The sequence below is a fragment of the Colius striatus genome, chromosome 25, assembly GCF_028858725.1.
Source record: "Colius striatus isolate bColStr4 chromosome 25, bColStr4.1.hap1, whole genome shotgun sequence".
Lineage (NCBI taxonomy): Eukaryota > Metazoa > Chordata > Aves > Coliiformes > Coliidae > Colius > Colius striatus.
In genome coordinates this window covers 4,700,871-4,718,870 of record NC_084783.1, presented here as the reverse complement: position 1 = coordinate 4,718,870, position 18,000 = coordinate 4,700,871, and the positions used below count along the sequence as shown (strand labels likewise).

The 18,000-nt window shown below is 42.4% G+C and overlaps 1 protein-coding gene across 3 annotated transcripts; it reads right to left on the bottom strand.

Annotated features, from left to right (window-relative positions):
- Nucleotides 1-895: 895 nt before the first annotated feature.
- LOC133627789 (HAUS augmin-like complex subunit 8) lies at nt 896-9,254 on the bottom strand. 3 transcript variants are annotated; one of them, XM_062014909.1, is made up of 11 exons: nt 8,851-9,254; nt 8,480-8,550; nt 8,337-8,392; nt 7,964-8,033; nt 7,150-7,263; nt 6,568-6,650; nt 5,907-5,978; nt 5,229-5,387; nt 4,220-4,361; nt 2,336-2,477; nt 896-1,579 (listed from the first exon to the last, which is right to left on the bottom strand). In XM_062014909.1, the coding sequence occupies exons 1-11, from the start codon at nt 8,889-8,891 to the stop codon at nt 1,459-1,461; spliced, it is 1,071 nt and encodes a 356-aa protein (XP_061870893.1). In that variant the 5' UTR covers nt 8,892-9,254; the 3' UTR covers nt 896-1,458. The 3 variants fall into 3 exon arrangements, with proteins under 3 accessions (XP_061870893.1, XP_061870894.1, XP_061870895.1); XM_062014910.1 differs by having other exon boundaries at nt 5,907-5,975; XM_062014911.1 differs by lacking the exons at nt 7,964-8,033; nt 8,851-9,254 and having other exon boundaries at nt 8,337-8,678.
- Between the last annotated feature and the right edge of the window lie 8,746 nt (nt 9,255-18,000).

The window sequence follows — 18,000 nt, the reverse complement described above, 5'->3', positions numbered from 1 at the left end:
GCTGCTGCTGGGGACTTTCACTGAAAACTGCTTCAAAAGTCAAGCATTAGAATTTATGAGAAATTAGGAAGGTGACAGATATCACAGATTGGACACTGCTGTTGATAAACACACTGCAGTTGTGCTAATATATGATCAAAATGGCAGCAATGCTTGTCCTGGGGATTGTCACCTAGACAAAAAGCATGATTCTTACCAAGGTGTCCCTGGCTTGGGTGAGGAAGAAGAGTACAGTCCATCACCTGCCTCACCTGGGTCTTCAGTCTCTTTGGTCCTGCTGCATCTCTCTGAAGCAGCAGAGCAAAAGCATTCAAAACACTAAAAAGGCTAAAAAGCCAAAAAACCTCTCCTCTCCCCTAGGGACTTTGACTTCTCTGTTCATCCCTGGGGTGACATTTGACATGATTTGGGTGGAGAGTTGAGGAACAGTTATTTCTGGTTTAGCACATCCCTCTTTTTGCTCATTTTCATCGTCAGGGGTGTCACGGGGGTGCTAACCTGAGTATCCATTGCATGGCTCATGCAGTTCTCTCACTCTGGGCACCTGTGGCCTTGCTGAAACTGTTTGGAAGCTGCTTTTCTCTCAATCCCAGCATTTGCAGCCAAAACAGAACCATCTTGCCTCCACAAGGCTTCCTCACTCGGCTACTTTTCAGGCTGATCTCTCAAGGCCTCCACCTCCCAGCTCTGCATCACAGAAGCAGGTACTGGCAGTTTTAACCCTTTGAGTGCGATTCCCACAGCTTGCCATTAGCACCTGTTAGTGCCTGCAAGTCCATCACTGCATATCTACAATCATAGAATGGTAGTGTAGTATTAGCCCTATGTAAGCCCAGATGGAAACAAAAGCTTCTGTAGTAGAACAGGGAAGATATTCTGGCATGAAGGCTAGAGATAAAGCAGTGGAAAGTAATCTTTATTATTAAAGAGAATAAAGTCCTTAAAAAGAAGATGGCAGGTTACTACAAAAACATTGATGGTTTTAATAATTCATTTCCAAGACAATCAGCCACAAAGTTAACAAAGTTTTCACTTGGTGGAAGTGACCAGGCTCTTTCTGATCCACTGGCGTTCTCGTACACTGCCCTCTAAAGAATGCTACTTGGGAAAAAGATGGAAATCAGTCTGAAAAGTCTAAATCAGTCTTGGAGCTACTTCCAAGAAAGGCAAACAAGAACTTTAAGAATACATAGGTCATATTTGCCAAGAAAATACTTTCAGTGTTGTCAAAGCAGAAGGTGTCAAAGAAATTTGCACTCAAAAAGGAGGTCTCCTTATGGGCAGAATGCAGAAGAAAACTCCCTTTATTTTAGGAAGCACACATGCTTACAGTGCTCACACAGCCTAAAAATGTTGGTAAGTTGTATGACTGACTGAAAATTGGACAAGTTGTATGTTCACACAGAAGCATGGTCTCGTTGCTTTAGAACCCGCTCGTTTGTCAAACAAGACACAAACTTAGCCGAAGTACCAGTCTCTTACAACATCTGGTCCATGCTGCTCTTCACATTTTCTTTGGTTACACAGAGAAACTTCTTTACTAACTTCAAACGCCAGGTTCTGCACTTGTGTGGAGCTCCTGGAATAAATGAAGCTAAATCAGTTACTCTAAAGGATAACAACTTCTGCTGAACCCCAAAGGCTATGGACATTTGACACCTGGACATTTGTATCATTCTCCTACCATGGAGCCACAAGAAAAACTGTCATATATATTATCTACCCAAAGGCTAAAATTTGGTGAAGGGAAGTCTGCAGCAGGGGGAGATGCTTTATGGTCTATTAATCTTCAAAGTTTTTACCTGTCATCTATTATAGCGAAATGAAGGAAGGGAGGAAAGGAAATAGATCATGCTTCATCTCTTCCTCCTGCTCTCAGTGATACTTTGTATTTGTTGACTCAATACTTAAGGAAAAAACCTTTTCTGTGCACCCTGTCACTTCTAAAGGGTGATACATTTCCATGGTTATTATTTAAGACACACTGCTTCCAGTTTGCCTTTCTGTCTCCTGCAGTTCTCATCTCCTATATACTTGCACTTTCCCAGGGCTATTCTTGGCCATTGAAATTCTCAGTGGAAGTGTCAGGGAATGGCACACAAAACTTGGCCAATTAGAAGAAACAAACAAAATGAAAAGTCCAAACGTCTTTCCTTTGACAGTAGGTAGGGTAGGGATGGAAATACAGATGCCCACTACAGACAGAACTAAACTCGGTGTTGTTCCCTCAGTTAATCCTCTTCCAAGACACATTCTACACACGGTCTGGCAAAACTATGGATTTTCCTCCCAACATTTAGCCAATAAGTCTTTTCACCTGATTCGCTGTAAATACCTTTGAATCTCTTGATCCAGTTTCTGAGAGACTTCTTTAAGGTCTTTCAGTACCCCAAACACTTGTGTGCTTTCTTCTGAGTAGCGTGGCATAATTTCTGCCAGAAGTTCCTGTGTGACAGTTAACTCCTTCTGCAGGCCATCTACAATATCAGATGGTAAAGATCTCATTCAAAAATACAGGCAGTGGCATCAACTCATACAAGATTACTTAACAGCCAAATATCCACAGAAACAAGTGAACTAGGTAATGAAAGCTACTGTTTGTTCAGCTTTCACAATCACCCCAAGAGAAAACTGGGAAAGCTAAGTTATTTTTAGCTATGGAGACTAACAGCAGCAAAACCAGGGGACAGACCTGCTGGAGAGCAGCTCCAGGAGAGAGACCTGGGAGTCCAGGTTGACAGCAAATTAAACGTGAGCAGCAATGTGAGCTCATGGCCAAGAAAGCCAATGGCATCCTGGGGCATCAGGAACAGTGTGGGCAGCAGGTCAAGGGAGGTTCTGCTGCCCCTCTACTCTGTGCTGGGGAGGCCTCATCTGCAGTCCAGTGCCCAGTTCTGGGCTCCCCAGCTCAAGCGGGAAAGAGAACTGCTGGAGAGAGCCCAGCAAGATGCTGAGGGGACTGGAGCATCTTCCTTCTGAGGAAAGGCTGTGGGATCTGGGGCTGTTCAGTCTGGAGAAGAGGAGACTGAGGGGGGAGCTCATTCATATTGACAAGTATCTAACTGCTGGGTGTCAGGAGGTTGGGGCAACACTTTTTTTTCTGTTGTCTCCAGTGACAGGACAAGGGGTGATGGAAAGAATCTGGAACACAAACAGTTCCACTTGAGGAAAAACTGTTTCAGTGTTTGAGTGAGGGAGCCCTGGCCCAGGCTGCCCAGGGAGGCTGTGGAGGCTCCTTCTTGGGATGTTTCCAAACCCACCTGGACACGTTCCTGTGTGACCTGATCTAGGTGGGAGCTGCTTTGGCAGGGGGGCTGGACTGGATGAGCTCTAAAAGTCCCTTCCAACCCCCACTGTACAGCGATTCTACGAGCAGCCTAATAAAATTGCTAATCAAATTTTCATTTAGAATATGTAAAAGACTTTCACATGACAAATGCAAGAGAAAAGCATATTTTATACATCCAAATTTCCCTGGCCACTTACATACATTGCTTTTTGCATATAATCCCAAAATGGAACTGATCCAGTCCTTTCCTTCAGCATTCACCAACCAAAAATAAGTATTTCTTTCAATCTTCCTTACAAAAAAACCAAGTTCTTCAATAAATCTCCTCCATTTGTTTTAAAGTGTAAGCAAGATCGTTGTAGATGGTTTAAGAATCTCATTACTAGCAGATCAGCAGTTTAAAGATATCTTTTTTGTCCAGACTTCAATACAGAACACAAGTACTCATTTATCAAACAAGCACTCTCTGGCTCAAGATATCCCAGGGCACATTTAAACTCTAGTTGTACAGGAAATGTGAGCACGTCTACCCACGTGACTTTATCTCTCAAACACAGAAACAAAAAGAGATCACAGTATGTTTGTAACTCTATAACTTGCTCACTCATTAGGAACTAGAAAGGAAGAGGAATGCCACAAATAGGTAAAACACACACTTTCTTTAGCAATTTTCTGCATGAAAGCTGCCCCAGTTTAGACAGTTTTTCCTGCTGCAAGATAAAAACCTTGTTCAGGTGTGGTTTAGTGGTTAAACAGAGACAAAAATTACTCACAGCAAAACATGTGACTACTGCTGCAGCCCAGTGTCCATACAAGCTGTAAGAGCACATAAATTCCTGCAGTGGCCAGAGAGCCAGCATACCACAAAAAGCTAGCATATCACAAAATCGCTATTTTTTATAAGAAGTTTGATGAATCCAATTGCCATACCAAGGTATGTTTGTGCATCTCCTTCTATGTGAATATTCCTGATGGGTAATTTATGTCTAGCGGCATCCAGCGAAGTAGCAAAGTTTTTATATTGCTCCTTAAACTGTTCACAAACAGCAACAAGGGGGGAAAGTACATCCATCTGAAAGAGAGGCACAAATAGTTTATAAAAAACTCCAAGTACCGCTCTGAAATGCTCATTTACAGAAGAATTTGAGAAGTTTGTGGTAGGATACTCCTCTAATGCTGCTTACTAGATTTTCCTCTACCACCCCAAAATGTCTATGTCAAAACCAATTTCCTTGTTACTGCTGTTGAGAGCTATTAGCAATAGATCAGGTGAAGTGTACTATACATGACACTACAGTTAAGAGTGTATTCATCAGAACACTGAAGTCTTGTTGAATTTTTGCAATGCATATTTATTAAAAGCAAACCTAAGATCAGTTCTGAACATTTGTTATTCCCAAAGAACTACCTTTTAATGTGATGCAACAGAACTAACAAAACACTGACAAAGAGGGGAAGACTTAGCTTCTAAGATCACCTGTTACCAAGAACTTAATTAGAAACTTGCCTTCTTACAATCAGGCCACAACTATCGCTGATGTATAAAAATAAATCAAAGTACAGATGTCCACCTCTCATCTAAAGGTCAACATCTCAAGCTCTAGCTATAACTGTCATTGCCCAGCAGCAGGGTGTTCACACGGCTTAAGACACTTGCAGAGCTTGTAAAGTACTCTGGTGATCAGTGCACTACTGCTGCCCCTTGCAGCTCTAACTTCTCCTTGCCTATGTACACGACACAACCAAGAAAGTGACAAAAGGTCTGTGTTTAGGTTACTAGGAAACATTTCGTGCTACAAGAAGTCAATCTTTATTTTAAGATGCATAAAACCACGTCCCAGGAGACAAGAGAAGCAGAAGAATCTTCTCTGGATAAAGGACTACTTCCTAAGTGAGCTTGTTTCAATAGAGAAGAGGTCCAGACTGTAATAAAGCCTACCTGTTTGTCTAATGCTTCCTCTAGTCTCTGCTCTCTCTCTTTGAGTAGAATTTCACGCTTCAGCTCCCAGAGCTTCTCCTGCTGTCTCTCCTTTTCTTCACATAACCTTAACAAGTTCTCTTCTGTTTTTTTCTCCAGCTCAGCAAGATTTTTTTCTGCCTATTACACACACACACACAAAATATTAACTCAAGTAACACTAGTCTAAGTTACTCTGAATAAACAAGTGTAAGGACCAGACCAGATCAAAGAGCTGCAGTTAAGGAAGCAAAGACCTCATGCAATAAGCACAGGACATTATAGTTAGTGCCCCCTCCATCATCTTCCCTCAACCTCCCAAATGATTTTTGTAAAGGAAAACCAGACATAAAAAGCACTGAGTGAACAAAGAGCAAAAAGTCATTGCTACAACCATGAACCCAACCAAACGCTCTCCTTCAGTCTTCTCAAGACTTCTGCATACCCCTGCTTTGTGAAGAACAAGACCCAGCTTCATAAACTGGCACTGCATTCACTCTAAGAGAGTTTTCAAAGCAAGGAAAATGGTTTTACAAGCATAAACATAGAAAGTCACAAAAATCTAACTGTTACAGGTCAGAAAGCATAGACAAGGCATTAAACAGTTCCTCAATATCAAGTTCTTCCGTCTGAAATACCAAATACTTGACTGACTCTCACCTTTATTCTTAGGTAAGTTAAAAGCAGTGTCAGAGACTCCAGCTCTTCAATCACAACATCATCATTTCCCTTCTAGAAAGAAAAGAACATACTAGAGCAAATTTGGTATTTCAACAATTATTCTTCTAATGTTCAAACAAATCACTGAAAGTTCCATTTGTGCCCAGAATCATCATCGAGTCATCAACAACAGTCTGCTCCAAAGAAGGCTGGGTTATTAAACAATGCACATTCAATACACCTCTGTGCTTCACCCTTTTCTGTAACATTCTCAGCACATTTTTTCAGTGCTAGGTTGAACAAGATCTGCACTTTGAGTCAGGTTGAATCAATGTTGGTTTTCTGAGTAAAAAGGTCAGAAAATATTGAAAGATCTGATCTAATTAACAAGTAGGACAGAAACACAAGAAGAATACACTTGAGGAGATGCTACAAGTGGAGCAGGTTCTTTACCACAGGGAATGGAAGCAAAACTTCAGTCAGTGTTAAGACATCTGATAAACAAGAACATCACCAGCAACACAACAGACATAGCCTCTGACTTCTTCCAGAGGGCTTCAGCTGATTCCAGGACCCCAAAGTTGTTATGGAGATTAAAGATAAACAGAGAACCTTCATTTCACACATTTCAAAAGACACACATGAAAGCAGTGAGACTCACCTTTTTTGCTCGGCTTTTACGTGTCCCAGTAGCTCCTTTGCAAACAGGTTTTGAATGATGAGTCTCTTCACAAGCACTTTTATCTGTGTTGCAACAGAAAAGTTATTGCTCTCTTCTACCAAAGTATACAGGGTGGAACAACACACCATCAGGTCCTTCACATGCAAAGACAACTTCAAGATTATTATGTGTGCTCTGCTTCTGAGTCTGATGACAGGAGATGTGCATCGTGGGAGCATTAAGCTGCAAGTGACAGTTACAGATCCCAGGGAAACAACTGGCCAAAGGGCTGATAATCTGACACTCATCTGTCACAGGAACAAAGAATGGAGAGCACTTTGTTCTTGAAAACTCAATGCTAAACAAAAAGAACCGAGCACCCAGACGATTAAATAAAACAGATGATTAAAATTAAACTCCAAAGGTCTTAATAGCTCTGCTTAAGGACACTTGCAACAACATTCAACTTCCCTTCAGAAGTCCTTTCATGAATCTAGAAGAACAGAAGGTTACTTATCATCAAGTCATGGCACAGACATGAAAAATAATAAACCTGGAACCTGAGTATGAGTGGAAGCTTACCAGTAACAGGTGAAAGATCAAGCTCTGGTCGACTACTTTTATCTTCATCTAATAAAGTGGATTGCAAGTCACCTTTCTCAAAACTGCTTTGGTTTAATGAGCCAGGGACACGACCTGAAGAAAGAAGCTGTTGTCAGACTAAAAGAATTAGAGTAGATTCTGCACAAAGTCACAATTCTGTGTGCTTTCACTAATATTTGGGCACCTTACACAAGCTTCTACATATTTTGTCTCTCTCTCTCTCATTTGCTTCCTCCCTGACTTATCTCAAGATAAGGTGGCTCAGAATGTTATCCTCTGAAACATTTCACAGCTCAACAACAGAGAATAATGTTATTAACTCAGGATTTTCAAGTCACCTGGAGAAAAGTTTTGTTAGAAAATTCTTTTGTGACTCTTGCAAAAGAAACAAAAATGGACTGTCCTGCAGCCAGAGATTCTCAGTCATTTACTCTTGGTTTACTGAAAAGATTAAATAGAAAAGCTGGGTAACTGTGAGGGCACAGTGAAAGCAGAGTTCAAAGTCTTGTGCAGGAGGCAAGAAATAAGGTTAGACAACCCAAAGACTTCATCACAAAACAGTCTCCTATCAGAACATTAACTTTCTATCAGAAGATTCAAAGGAGACTTCAATGCACTTGAGTTTACACCTCTTAATCCCACATCATTTATTAATTCCCTCTGTATCCAGATGCGAGTAAAACAAAAGATCATCTTGTAGCAGCATTTTAGAGTTCTTCAGGGTACCATCAAGTTCTTAAGGGCTGGAAATAAATACACAAAAGAAGAGCTCTTAAATTCTGGTAATACCTACCAGCCGAAGCGCCACGTTTCCGAGGCACTGATCTGGGTTTAGTGGCAGCGGATGTTTTAGCAGTGGATGTCTAAAAAGAATGTACTGAATTACCCTGACAATCAAGAAATGAGTAAGACTGAATATCATTGTCACCGGCAATCTATATTCACTCCGACTTGAACGCTGACAATAAACAACTACAGGCCCAGCTCGTCTTGTTGCTTCGCAAGTCACCTCGAGCTGCCATCCCAGACTGCATCCAGCGCTACACCACGACTCGCTCCGAACCGCGGCGGGTGCTGGTATCGCTTCGGTCTCGCTGCCACACGCCCCAGCCGCCCCTCGCACCATTTCTGACCCCGCGGAGCGCCCCCGAGAGTCGTCCAACTACCTTCTCGCCGTCCTTCTGAAAGCACTGCAGATAGCGCGACTTCACGACCCGTCCTCCTGAGGAAGAAGCGGCGAGAGCTCAGCCGGGCCCGCCGCCCCGCCTCGCCCCTCAGGCGGACCGCGCTCGCCATTCCGCCCAGGTACCTTTCGGCTCCGTCTCGGACACTCGTCCGCTCGCCCCCCTGGCGCTGCGGTTGGGGGCCTGCCCGGACATCCTGCAAACACAAAGCAGTAGACGACAGCGGGCGCAGACGGGGAGCGAGGAGCCGGCCGGCGGGCCGCTACCCCGCTCTCACGCCGCCGCCTCGGCCGCCATCGCGTTCGAACCGCCGCGCGCGCAGCGCCGGCCCCCGCGCGCCCCCTGGCGGCGCGGAGCAGGGACACGAGCCCGGCCGGGCCGCAGGGTCACGGCCCGGGCACGGAGCCCTCCCGCCCCGGCACAGCCCCGCCACGCTCCCCTCGGCGCCAGGGCAAAGCGCGAAGCGACGGGCTGACAACGCCTAAACGTGACTGACCTCGCCGGTTTCGCCTCAGGTCTTGGGCGGGAGGTGGCCATGCTCTGCAGACTCAGCTGACGAACGGCAAGAACGCTACGGGAGGGAATTTCTGCGCCGCCCCACTGAGCTACGGAATCGCTGGAAAAGCGGCAGCGACACCACCGCCTCTGCAGCGGGAGCCCTCACGGTGCCAGGAGGCGACGCTCCCGGCCAGGAACGGCACCGGTGTAGTTTGGTTTTGACAGGAACCTGGCCACTCCCTCTTCCCGCCGCAGGGCCCAGCCCCCGGCTCCCGACATCACCCTTTCCCGAGCCGCGCAGGGAGCCACAGGCGGGGGCGCGGGCCGGGCCGGGGCGAGCCCGGCGCCTCCTCCCGCAGCTCCAGGCGGTGCTTTGCGCCTCCCGGCCTGGCGCGGGGCTGCGCGCATGCGCAGTGCGCTCGAGGCGCTGAATGGGCGCCGCCCTGCCTCCCTGTACCCGGAAGTGGCGAGCGGGGCCTGTGGCGGGCGGCGGCGTTAGTCGCTACCGTTTGACACGGCGGCTGAGGTAAAACAGAGGCGGAGCGCGCCCCTGGGCATCCAGGTTCCTTCTTCCCTTCATTCCCTTCTTTCTCTTTCGTCTCTGTAGCCGGCGTGGTGCCGGTGGCGCTCCTGACGGACGGGGTGCCATCACAGCGGTGCTGTCCCCCGAGGCCCGTGTGGTGGGGCGCTGTGAGGCAGGTGCGGGAGTTCTCGGGCGGGGGGGAGGCGGGAGACGGGCGGGAAGAAATCGTGGAGCTCCAGCAATTCCCTCAGGGGTCTGGAGCCCGGGAGCAGTTCTGGGAGTCCCCCCTTGAGGCGGTGGGTGCTGGAGCGGAGCGGTGCCCGGGAGCAGCAGACTGAAGTTGTGTGGGCTGGTAACCGACGCGATGGCAGATGTGTTGCTGCTCTCTTGTTTTGCGTCTGATGTACCCGAAGAGCCGGCCGTGCCTTAGGGAAGGGACGTGCCTCGCTGCCCGGCTGCGTCTTCGGTCTCTCGGGAGACGTGCAAGGGAAAATCTGCCCATTGATCAGGGCAAGACGCTAATTTCTGTCTCCTGTTTCCTGATCTCTCGACTATGCAGCGTTCTGCTTTTTCGCATGATGTCTTTAACTCTTGGTACGAACAGCCTGTAAGCTTTCATACAAATATCCCAGTGTCTTCCAGAAAGAACCCGTTAAAACTCTCTGGATTCTTTTGTTTCTTTGTTTTATTTTTGGGCAACTCTTGGTGTCAGTGCTGCTGCTGTGTTGAGGTTGTGCTTTATTATGGTGACTGTCGTTGCCTGTCATGTTGTATGCCTCTAGATGGTAGTGATATGGTTTTTAGGTAAGTTTGAGTTAGCAATCTTTGCAAAGTAAAACTTCTGTAATCTGGGAATATGTCGTTGTTGCATGTTTATAGACTAAAAGCAGCAGAACATTATCCTGATTCATTACGGTTGTTACCGTGTGGTTGATACAAGTATGTGTGATCCCTAATGCAAGATGACTTCCCAGTATCATTTTGTTTGTTTTCTGTTACTCCATGAGTATTTTGGCAAAATTTTTACCGAGTTTTATTTGCAAGTTCTTTTTCTGAAAAGTCAGAAGTGCTTTGGATGCAGATAAGTTCAGTATTCCTTGATTTCACCTTCTGGAAATGTGTGGCAGTGTAGCAAAGGGCTGGAGATGATCTCAGACCTCCTGCAAATGCAATTATCCTTTCCAAGATGTCATCAGCATCCTCCCACGTTACTCCTAGAGGTGGACTGGTATCAGTTTATCTACCTCCCTGTTTGCAAATAAGAGTTTGTCATGGGTAATTAGATGCTCTCTGATTTCAAGTTTCTTAGCTGGAATACATGGCTGAAGTACTTGCCCTGAAGTAACAGAGTGAGGTAACCCTGTGTTCTGTTTTAGTACATTAGAGTCACACCCATCCCATTTTAGTAAGTCTTTAGTGTTTTTAACTCAGAATCTTGTCAGGAACAAATCCATTTATTGTAGGGAAAGCAACATGGGGAACTTCAGTTCATAGCAGCTTCAAGATTCATTGTGTGTCTTTTAGAAAAAGAGTTGTTCTTGATCTCTTCTTGTCTTTGAACTCACAGTGAGATTCTCTATCTACTCTACATAAAGTCCAGTAACATTGTCTGTGCTTTTCAGGAGGATGTATCTAAGGCCATTTCCTTAATCATTAGTGTTTACTTACTACCATGGAACTCAGGAGTTGCTGCAGTAACTGGAACTAGTTTTATACAGCTGTACAGTTTGGGTTATGCAAGGTTTGGCTTGAATGTTTTTCTCAATGAAAAGCTTTTTCAGTAGTTGAATGTTGTAGTTTCTGCAGTGACTGGGCACCTGTCTGTGCCAATGGATAATCTAGTCAGAGTGGGAAGACTCATCTGTTTCTGGTTTTCTGTGGAACCTAAAACACTTACAGAACTGAATAATTTAGGAAGACTAAATGCAGCTGATGATAAATCTAAATGAGGTTTACCTAGAAAGTAATGCTTAGTGCAGTCTGGGTTTTCTGACAAATGATGATTCAAACATTAGACCTCTTGAATAATCCTGTATACGATTGTTTGACTCATATGCACGTAGCTGAGTATCACTTAGTCTAACATGGTCTTTCCTTAGCTAGATGGTCCAATACCATGATTCACATATCTCAGGCATTTAAAAAGGAAAAAGTCCTAAAAGATGCAACAGTATGAGCTTTCTCAACAGTCACGGAAAGATTGAAAAATTAGGATTCCACAAAAAGTTTGTGGTTCGGTACTCTTTTTTTTGTTACATTTGGATTTTTGTACTTTGTTCTGTTTTGAAGACTGAAGATGTTTATTAATCAAATTTCTAAGAAGTGAGACCTGCTTATTTTAATATTGAGAAGTGTGAGATGCTGCTAAGTGTTTTTCTCAGTGGATGGCTGTTTTAGTGGGTAACCTGCCTTCTGAACAGTGTAGGAGTGCCTTTATTTCAGAAAAGGAAAATTCAGAGATTTTTGTCTCTAGTATATCATGTTTTCTTGATGTATCACATGACTTCAGTGTGACTTGCCAAGTTGCTTTTATCTAGGCTTTATTGTGGTGCTTGTATCCGATTACCAAGCGAAACTCAATGCAGAGCCTAGAAAAAGATGCATTTCCTTTAATGACCAACAATGTTTAACAATAAAAGTGGGTTTAAAGGTATTTTTGTTGTGTGTACATTCTGCTGATGAACCTCTTTTGTATGAATCGGAAGGAAAAAAAGTAGTTAAACCTCAAGTTTCTTAAGAAAATTTCTTATCAGAGGAAATGCAGTTTTGGACCAGAGAAATTTTTTACTTCCTTTGTTGACAGCTGTAATGCCATTAAGGATAAAATAAAGAAAACTGCAAAAGGTGGTAGAATAGCCTCCAGGGTTCTTTTGGCTTATGTTATTTCCCTCTAACACTCTTGGTTGTTTTGCCTTCTTTCCCCGTTTTCTCAACAAGGCCACATTTCAGTTTCCTCTGAATCATACTGAAGTGTGTGTCTGTAACTCTGACACAACACGTTTTTTGTAAGGTAGTAAAGTTTCACAGGCCTTTAGTGTCACTGTAAGCCTGATAAGGTGTCTTTGTCTTGAGGTTAAACTGCATTTGAATCATTAAGAGGAAGCAGACCTCTGCATCTTTAGGTGCTTTGAGGGCATAGATTGAGATCAGGGTGTCAAGGGTTACAGGAGAGCAGAGAGAAGGTAACTGAGAAGGAAATGTTGTAAGGAAGGTAATTTATTTGACTTTTTCCTGTATTATGTTGCATTACTTGCATTGCAGTGCAGTTTCTCCTTTGTTAGGCATCTGTGGCAGTAACTTCTTTGGCAGGATTGATTACCAAGAGTAATAAGAAATGTATTGTAAATTTGCATGCTTCATTCAGAGCTACTGCTTTTGGAGTAGAAAAGGCCAAGAGCTTCTACTTGAAGAAAACTAAGGATCTAAACTTGTTTAGCTCAATAAAATTTTGATGAGCAAGAAAAATAATGATGTGTTAGTAGAATGCCAGGCAATTTTCAGGTTATATACGAATGTACAAGTGTCTGGAATACTGGGAAAAGAAAGAGTTAAAATTCATTATGCTCAACTAACAGCAACTGTACATCCTTATGATGTAAGGCAAGGGTTGAGGCATTTGCCTTTCTTGTAATGCACAGTTAATTGTGGAAACTTTAGGGTGCCTCCAGTAGCCATTTGGCAGGAAATTCCTTGCTTTGGAAATCAAGGACAGATAACAGCTGATTAGTTTTGAAATTGCAAAATGCTTTCCATTTAAGCAGACTGAGGTGTCTCTTTTCTGGGTAGTCATTGATTTTTCTGATATTTAATAATATTAGAGATCAAATACTCGTGTTTTTACTTTTACGTTGAAAATTACTTCATGAGCAATGTGAGAAGCTTGAATCTTACATCTTGAGGAACACAGCACTGTAAATACATGTGAAAATGTGAAGAACTGGAATATTGTAAAGTTCATCCTCAACCATTTTGCTGTAATGGTAGCTTTCCTTTTTTAGCTTCACTATGATTCATTGACTAAATATGTGACTTCAAATTATGGCCTTATTTAAACTAAACAGATATCCTGAGCTGATTGGGGCAAAGTCCTCTTCTAGTACATTACTGCATTATTAAGTGGACAACGTTGGCTTTAATGTAATAAGAAAGTAATTGGTTTAATGGAGACTTGAACACACTTAGAAAATACCATCCAAATTACCATGTAGAATTGAAATATTTGGCTTTCTATTTCTATTAACAGCAGCAAAAAGTAAAATTCCAGATTCATGATAAATTATGTAACCTACTGCATTTCTTCTGCAGAGTACTGAAGTAGTTACGTGAAGTGTTGCCGGCTTGGTGATTTAAGTGGCAAGTGTAATCCTTCCTCCAGTGATGGACTAAAGAGTTCATCCCCACAATCATTTAGATTATTTTTTGTAGGACCAGTAGATTTTTGTTTTTTCCAAGCAAATGCAAATACGAATTGATAGGTAACATAAAAATAAATGTGGCATTAGGCCATTGCCTTGCCAGCTCATTTTGTTAGTGCTGTTTGCAAAGGATAGAGTAGGGAAAAGTAACAAAATCCTGAAAAGAGGTTTTTAGGTTGGTTGGTTTTGCTTCCATTTTTCTTGACTTGTTGGAATTATCCTTCTGGGATAGTTGGGTAAAGGTGGACTGTAACTGTTACCTTATACCTGGCACTATTTCAGATTTACTTGTCTTCAGTCTCACTTGAAATAAGTCATGTTAAATTGTGTATGTTATACTGGCACAAAGAAACCACTGTCTCAAGGGTGCAAATCATATATCACTCTATCCTTTGACTCACTAATGCTGTGCAGCTGCTGCTCCACTCCTGCCCACAGAACTGATAATCTAATGTTTTGGATAAAAGGTTACCATCAAAGGCTTTGCATGTCTCAACTTTTTCTGACTTTTTTTTGTTTGTTTTCCCTGGCTTACCTAACTCTGCTTGCATCTGTGAAACAGTACTATGGTGAGAAATAATGCTTTGCTGTGTTTTGTGGATGCTGATGAATGTCCTTAGTAAATTTTATGTGCTGTTAAGGGCTTGTGACAAGTAAAATATTTGAAGGGAAACAGGAAGGAGTCTGAATGTGAAGTCTAAAATTAGTTGATGTGCAGCAAATGCCAGCTTCTGCCTCCCACTTATGAAATTCTTTACTATACACATCTTTGGGTTTTCCCATGCGTTGGAAAGGAGCTTCTTATAAAAAAGGTACTGAAAAAATTGAGATAGCTTTGCAGAATTTCCATCTACAGAAAGAATTCAACAGTGGTGGTTGTGCTGCTGTGTTCCTGAGGTTGCTGTTTCACCTGCTGACCAGTATGGTTTCATTATTCCCTTCTACTCCAGTATTTCTCCTTTTGCTTCCAGCCTTCTCTGCACCTGAATTCAGGCTTGTGCTTCCTTGATGAGCCAAATGGCATCAAATAGATATTTCAATTGCTTAAAAAAATGCTAAGTAATTAGAGATAATACAATTAGAAGGAATCCTTCTAATCATCTGTTCAGACCACTCAACGTAAACAAGAGAGTGTTACGGTACCTAATTAACTGTTCTAATGAAGATGTTCATCTGTAATTGGGGACTGGCTAATTTTCTAAACAGGACCTTAGCAATGACGTCTCATCTTCAGTGCCATTTAACTTTTCGCAGTGTAGGGTAGCTTTCTGGTGATGTTTATGTTTTACACTAGCTTGAATGTTTTTAGCTTTGAATTCCAGCAGTGGCTTGTTCCTCCAGACTGCTGATGGTTGCTAAACTCTAGTCCTCCGTGCAAGGACTTAAACTGATAGCAGTCTCCTCTGTGTGTTTCTAATAGACAAAGCTTCTAGAGTATTTTGCTGTTAGGGAGTATTTTCTATCAGATTTTGTAGTTATTGTTGCCATTCTTACTCAGCTACTTCAGTGAGTTTTGGATATATTCTAGATTGGTCACATACCTTTTGAGTACAAGGATAATGTGGCCACCTAACCTAATACTCATGTGATGTTTTTCTGGGAATAAGGTTCACTGTCATGCTTGTAGTGTTGTATTAGAATGCCATTTTAAAATAATTACTTGCTGTGGTTTTCGAACCTATTTGAGACAGCTGCCATCCCTGTGGTATGGGCTGTTTCTTGGATAAATTCCGTGTTACAGATCTATGAACTGAGCTGAAATTTGTTCAGCATTTGTTTTCTTGCTCCTCTACTAACAAGCTATAGAGTTTATCTGGCTTTTTATTGCTTGCTGCCTTGTTAATCTCTCTGTGATATATTTTTTTATTAGTGACTATTTTATTTCCTTGAGAACCATCATGAAAATGTTTACTTGGTCAGGAATCCAGCCTCACTAGGATTTAATCCTCAGTTGCTTGACGATACAGTCCTTATTACCAGAATTCATTAGGTAACCAACTTAGGATCTGGTCAATGTGTGCTCTTTTGCTTTTATGTTCTAATTTGTCACTTGGAATATTGTTTAGTATGAAGTCAGAGATCTGTCTCTTAGAGCAGTATTATGATCATATTTTATGTCCTTTATAGTAAAATAACAAGTAGTTGGAGACCAGCAGGTTTCCCTCAAAGCTCTGTGATGACTAGGTATTCTCAGACAGAAGAATTTAAGTATCATGTTATTTTTTTCTGGGACTCATGTAGTGCATTTTCAGGTAAATAAACTGGCTAACAAAAGCAGAATTGGTTGAAAGGAATCAACATTAATTGAGTGATACTTTTCCTTAAGTGACTTAGAGAATGTAGAGTTTTTTTTCTTCTTAAAGCCTCATAATGAGTATTGAAAGCCTCATAATCAGTATTAAATAATTCAAAGTAGCCTATCTGTTTGAAGTCATTGTTTGCAAGAGCAGTCTCAAATCTTGATGCTGTTGAAAGCAAGGAAATACTGTCTGGATTTGCTATGTGATTAAAAAAAAGGGCAGTGTTATGCCAACTGACTGTTTACTACTGATGTGATTCTATGCTGAAATCATGTTTCAGCAAGTTACTTCTACTGTAATCTTCCATATCGTTGCTATAGAGTGATGGGTGCCTGCTTCAGCTTCCATCAAGTTGTATGATGACTGCATAATCTAGAAGTCTATATGTAGCATAAATACATTAAGGTTGATGTCTGCATGTTACTTTGTCAGAAATCTGCCCTCTTAAGGTTCAGGGGTCTTTCTCTTTCTTGTTTTTCAGTTATACTCACCTGAGCAGACATTATACCAGCTACTGCCATTGCTGCTTACTGTAACTGGCCTGGGTTTTTTACTGATAGAGAAGAGGCCATCTGTGTTCTCTGGAAAGTGTAATACAGGAGTCTTGAGCAATGTACCAGAGACACCTTGGCAGCTGACACAAGGTGAGGTTAAGAAGTGTATACGAGTAAAGTCAGAGGTCAATACCTAGGTTCAGCTCTTCTATACAGGCAAAAAGTTGGTGCCATATTTTATAGGGTGCTCTTTTGGCAAAAATGCTCGCTGAGGGGACTTCCTCTATCATACAAGACAGTGTTTCTGAAACTAGTTGCTGAGGGGGAAAAAAGGAAGTCTGCACAAGGCTGTCTTCCTTGAACCGGCTCACAGACTTGAGAAGAAAATGGTCACTGGTTTGGGTTTGTTTTTTTTCCCTCTGTGCTTCAGATTCATTCTTCCCCATGAGCAGCAGTCTACTGTAGATTCTGCTGTACATTAAGGTGTTTGAGCTTCTAAAGATTAGGAATGCTTACACTTGCATAATTACTTCAAGATACTTCAGACTTGCTGGCTACTGGTCACTGATAGTTAAAGGAAATGGACGAAGGACATTGAGCGCACTGTTCCACCCTTTGTATGACAGTTATTGCAATAAGCTCTCCTTGGTGAATGAAGAAGGAAATTTAACAAGGGAAAAAAAACCCAATCATTGTCAGAGGGATCATACAGCTTGACCAGAGAAGTGCTGTGGTTTGACTTGCTGTCTGTGGCTTGCTCAGCCTTCCTCTTGATGAGTAGCCGGTAAAAATGGTCCAGCTTGCATAGTAGTATTGTCTGTAATCTAACTATTCAGAGTTCCCTTAAAGCACAGCTTTCTACTCTGAGGCTGTTCATGAGGCAGAACTATGTCATATGTTTCTGTGAAGTGATTCATTACTTGCAGTGGAAGTGGCAGCTAAATACTTCCAACTCTACTGATTTTAATTTTAAATGATTGCTCTCTGTGGCCTTATGCAAGTTCCTGTGCAGTTGTTCAGTAGCAAAAAGCAACTTCATTGGCATTTCTCTGCATCTTTTTTTAATATCTGGCATGTAGGTGTATAATTAGAGCATTTTGTTCTTGAAAAAAAAAATGCAACTGATATTCTGGGTATGCAACTTTACAAACTGTTAAAACAAAGGAGGTACTTCATTTTCCTTTGACTATCCATTGATAAGCTAATAAACTGGTGAGCTAAAGCAATATAAGCAAACCTAGTCCTGGTGATGTGAGTGCACCAAATTGCAGCTGAGACAAAAATCACCCATAAAGGCATAGAATGTTACTAAGTCTGGAGGCTTTTAACTTGGTGGTGAAGAGGAAGTTGACTTCCGTGAGGTTGATGTTAGGTTGAAGTTAGATTGCTGGCCTACATCAAGGATGAAAGGAGGAA

Excerpts from the sequence above, each read along its gene's own strand:
- LOC133627789 (XM_062014909.1), bottom strand. The coding sequence starts at position 8,891 with ATGGCCACCTCCCGCCCAAGACCTGAGGCGAAACCGGCGAG. Across the intron at positions 4,362-5,228 it reads AGGAAGCATTAGACAAACAG|ATGGATGTACTTTCCCCCCT; the intron begins GTAGGCTTTATT and ends CCTCTCTTTCAG. Across the intron at positions 1,580-2,335 it reads CTGGATCAAGAGATTCAAAG|GAGCTCCACACAAGTGCAGA; the intron begins GTATTTACAGCG and ends CATTTATTCCAG.